The sequence below is a fragment of the Asparagus officinalis genome, chromosome 8, assembly GCF_001876935.1.
Source record: "Asparagus officinalis chromosome 8, Aspof.V1, whole genome shotgun sequence".
Classification (NCBI taxonomy): Eukaryota; Viridiplantae; Streptophyta; class Magnoliopsida; order Asparagales; family Asparagaceae; genus Asparagus; species Asparagus officinalis.
Genome location: NC_033801.1, coordinates 94,739,688 through 94,744,419, shown reverse-complemented (window position 1 = coordinate 94,744,419; position 4,732 = coordinate 94,739,688). Strand labels below are relative to the sequence as shown.

The following is a 4,732-nucleotide window of genomic DNA, read 5'->3' as shown; positions in this document are numbered from 1 at the left end:
ATGAAAAATCGATGATTTTAACATAGTACAGGAATACCTATAGGATTGTTTAATTAGATGTTCATTCGTAGAGACTAATGGGAAATTTTAAGCAATATCAAAAGCTGCCATAAAAAAATTAGAATCTATGATCTCAAGAAAATATAGAAAGAATGAACAAAATAAACATGAACTTTGTAAAGAACATAAGCAATTAGAAATTAATCAAAGTTTAAAATACTTACCTTTTTACAAAGGAGAAGGTGTGATATGAACTGCAAGCCTCCAGACAAAATTTAGAACTTATAATCTCAAGAAAATATAGCAAGAATTACCAAAACAAAACATTAGAACATGTACTTATTAAAGAATAAAAGAAACTGCGAAATAATTAAAAAAATAAGAATATTCACCTTCTTGCTACAGATACTATACAGGAAAAAGAAATGATTAACTTAGAAAGGAGTACAAACTGAATATGCAACAAGGGAGAAAGTGAAATAGGAATTGTACATGATTGCAAAGTAGATGTACCTAATAAAATCGAACTATGAGAAATTTGCAGGAATTCAGAAAGTGATTTAGTAGATGCCTTTAGTTACTATTTTAATGAAAAACACCAAAAGATTGCAATGGCTATGTTGAGATATCAGTTTTGTGCATGAATGGAGAAAGTGATTTATAGAGGTATTTAATTACAATTTTATGGAGAACACCAAAGGATTGTTGGATTGTTGTAGCTACATTGAGGACATTAACGAATATATGAAAAACTTTAGATTTGTAATAAGGGGTCACGGTATTTGAATGGAGATATATATGAATTGGAAGTTCAATAGTAAAAACAACCAGAAGGTGCCAAGTGGCAACCAGGGATCTTACTTTAGTATACAGCAAGTATAGAAGAGACTTAAGGGTTAATTTTTACTGCGCCCTCCCCCTCCTCTCCTCCAACTTTAAATCTTGGTCACCAGAACCCCCTAGCTATAATTAGCAAATAACTACAGTCGATATCCTTGAGAGAAATTGAGGATGGGGAAAAACCTTAATTGAGGACAAGACGTTACATTGCCTGTGAATGGAAAATGACTAAATTGGGGGCTTTCCTCTCAGAATTTTTAGTAATTTGCCCATCACAGCTAAGGTGGTCTGATGAGAAAAGATTGGCAATAAAAAAGATTGACGGTGTGCAAAAAACACCCAGGCCTCCTCTGTTTTTTTTTGTTTTTTTTTTTTTTTTTTGGGGGGGGGGGGGGGTTGGGTGGGGGTCTTGATAATTTAGTCCTATTTTAACAGCGCCCGCTTTTTGATGTATTCGAAGTTTTTTTCACAACATATTCTAGACGTATAATAGAATACACGTTAGTGATGTACCCTACTCAACAAAAAACTCTGAGTGATGGGTCTACAATCCTATTTGATTTATAGATGCATTGCAGCTATATGTATTTTTCAAATTTCCGAATGAAGAATATGCTTGGCTATATTACAAATTGACATGCATATATATAATTTTGTAATTGATGTATCCATGATGTTATATTAAATATTAAAATCTGTCTTATTTGTGTAGTCATATTCTGTTGTCTCACTTTCGGTGCATATGTATGTATTAATGGTTATATTTTTGGGTCATATTTATGCTGTACCCATGTTCTCGTGTCAAAATGTTGTATCTCCATATTTACTTTTCTTTTGTGTTTGTCTCCATGGTTCACCATTTATAACTAATCTAATGATCAGTTGGATGTTCTGTACAAACTGATTGAGAGTGCATGTCAATTGTTTTTGGTTGACTGAAAGTATTGAACTCATATGCAACATCTTGTTTCATATGTGGTTCAAGCAACTGTCAATTTTCAACTTTGCTCGCATTGTCACCCTAATGAAAACACCATTTCAAAGATGGAACCCACTGGCCTTCAGTATTAATATATCCAACTGATTCTATCCATTATCGAGAGTTAGCATGAGAAATGCTTGTTGGATGAACCCAATCTGAATGAGAACTAATTAGTGTCCATAAAAATTTTATAAACCATGTGGGCAATGCTTCTCATTCAAGTAAATAAATTTAACTTGTAGGTTATTGCTCATGTGGTAAACATTTCAAGAGTAAAAGTTTAAAAAGATACAGTTGAAGTGGATTTTGAACTGCAAATGCATAAAAAATGACCAACTAGTTTTTGGGATACTGTTTCATTTTTAGGAAACAATACGCTTTTTTGGTTCCTGGCCGTCTGATGGGATCAATGATTAATCACAAGTTTATGAATGGATTCTCACAGTTTTTAGATATTGTGGTCACCTGTTTACGAAGATGATTAATGCTTACAAATAACCTGTGGCCTTTACTCATTGTTTTCCTCCTCTGACTCCGCTATCTTCTGAAATTTTTATGATACATAAATAAGCATGTTGTGCTTTGGTTGAAAGTTCGTATGCTTATGAAAGTAATAATATTTTTCATAACTTCTGACAGGAAGGAGTAAGCAGATCATAATTTTGAAGAGTAGTTCCGACTGTACTAGTAATGAATTGTGTGCTTGTACTCGGACGGACTCAACAGCTCTTAGACAGGCAAGCTGGGTTAGTGGTGGTTACTTGTTATCCTATTTTCTTTACAATCTGATGAAAATTGTTGTTTTAGCCTTTTGTAGAACCCATTTTCTGAGATATACGCGGGATAACTCCTTAAATGTTCTTTTGGGAATAATTGTAGAACTATACCAGAGAATTATCTTGATGGAGGTACATGAAAATATATGGTTTTTGTTGTCTCGGGAAGCTAAGCCATCTTGCTTTGTAAGGATAAATTTTGAACTTAAGTGCATTGATGGAAGCATCATCGCTAGTCTCTTAGTCTTGCAGCTGTATTAACTGGTCAATGTTATGTCTTGCTTCCACAGTTTTTTCTACTATGCCCACACTTTACGCTAAACGTAGACATTTTCTTCGCCGGTTCTCCTACAAAAATTTTGATAGCTAGTTTGCCTTTCATTTTGTGCTTAAAAAGATGGGTGCAATTGCAGAGTAACCTCTCTTCCTCATGAATTGAGGGGTGACAAATCTAATCGATGAGCTGGGTCTTACGTTTTCTTTCTTTTTCTTCTTCCTTTTCTCTTTTCTTTTATTTTTTGAGTAATCTAGGCAAGTTGCCCAGGGAGTTGGTGATAATTTGATGAAAAAGAGAACCCAATATGAATCTAAGATAGTCTGAGAAGAGAGAGGAGGTGAGGTGGCACTAATGGAGAACTGAACATCCTTGACCGTAATCCCATCATGGATGCTCAAAAACTTGTCAAGATAGTGCATCCTTGAAAGGACCCGTCAAGGATGCCTCGTCAGCAATTTATCCTTTGGGATGTCAACATTCTTGATGGGTTACTGTCAAGGATGCACATAGTTGATGTCATACATTTCAGACTTACATGTTTGGTTGGAGGAATATCAGGAGAGTTGAATGTTTTGTAGTTCATTTTCTTTCCTTGTATCCTCCTAGCTTGAGGGGATTTTTCTTCTTCTAACTTTTTAGTTCATTTTCATTGTCCTATCCCTCACATTACCTTCCCCATCAAAAACTCCACACTAAACTCAAATTTTAGTTTTATATCTCCCCTCTTCTCATCTCACCCCCTACCAAGGAATGCCTAGGTGTCATTACTCGCTTCATAGAATGAGCTAACACAAAAGTGATTTTCTAATTATTAGTAGTCAGTTGTAGATAATCGCAATTGTTGCTACTATTGTTACATGTTGTCGTTATTGCGATAGGTATATTTTGTAACTAAATTGGATCGTTGGTCATTGTATTTATCGCTTATTTGGATGCTCGTGCATATGTATTGGTCATGTAATTAAAGACAAATGTATTAATTGATGTGGCATAAAAAGCGCCTTGATATTGACATCGCAGACTTTTTCCTATGTGTAATGTCTTGATCACTTATGGAAATGAAAACTTATGATGTTATCGGGAAGATTTTTATTTTTTATTTTGTTCATAGAAACCACCTTCGGTTTTTCTGTAATAATTAGTTGTCAAATGCTAAGTATATTATTAGAGAGATGTTCCTTAATTGAGGTTAGATAGGAGATAGAGTGAGCCATATCATCGGTCAAGATGCATTGTCCTTGGGAGAGCAGGCAGTTAGGTTCACCTAACCACTCTCCGATCCTTCCTCTGCTTGGGGTGACCCCGCTCTTTATAAACGGAGGAACTTTATTTCATGTCATGAGAGAAGGAAGGAGAATCCCCGAGCCCCATTTAGTCCAAAACTTAACAGTACGTATTATTATGTACATTTCATAGTGTGTGTTATGTATTTAGTATTCATGCTGTAGCCCAACTTTAGCCTAGGTTGCATTTGACAAAATTAGCTAGCCAACTTTCCGCTAATCAAGCACTGACATAGAGAAAGTCAGCTTCTAAAGTAGGCCCCACACCAACCGAACTGTAATTATGGCAAATATCTCTCGCCACTTAAAACTACGATTTCCCATACATAGCTCCCAACCCCATTAGCAGTATGAAAGCCTACTTCTTGCATGATCTCAGTCAACTCTTTGACTCCTGATCACCTTCCGTCATCTACGACGTCAGCAGATCGTCCCTGTCCGACCAAGGCCCCGCTGTAGGGATTGAGATCCTCTACTAATGAGGAGCTTTCTAATACCTTCTAATGGAATCTTGGCCTTTGATTTATCAATCAAAGGCCAAGATCTCCTCATGAGCAAAAGTAGGGGGAGGATA

General features: G+C 35.7%; 1 protein-coding gene across 1 annotated transcript in view; it reads left to right on the top strand.

The window, feature by feature from the left end:
* The window catches only part of LOC109822154 (thioredoxin O2, mitochondrial-like), a 12,159-nt gene extending 9,326 nt beyond the window's left edge, over window positions 1–2,833 (top strand). Inside the window, exon 7 of the mRNA XM_020388315.1 lies at window positions 2,462–2,833. Coding sequence (XP_020243904.1) covers window positions 2,462–2,471 — 10 coding nt within the window. The 3' untranslated portion in view covers window positions 2,472–2,833. The remainder of the gene's footprint in view (window positions 1–2,461) is intronic.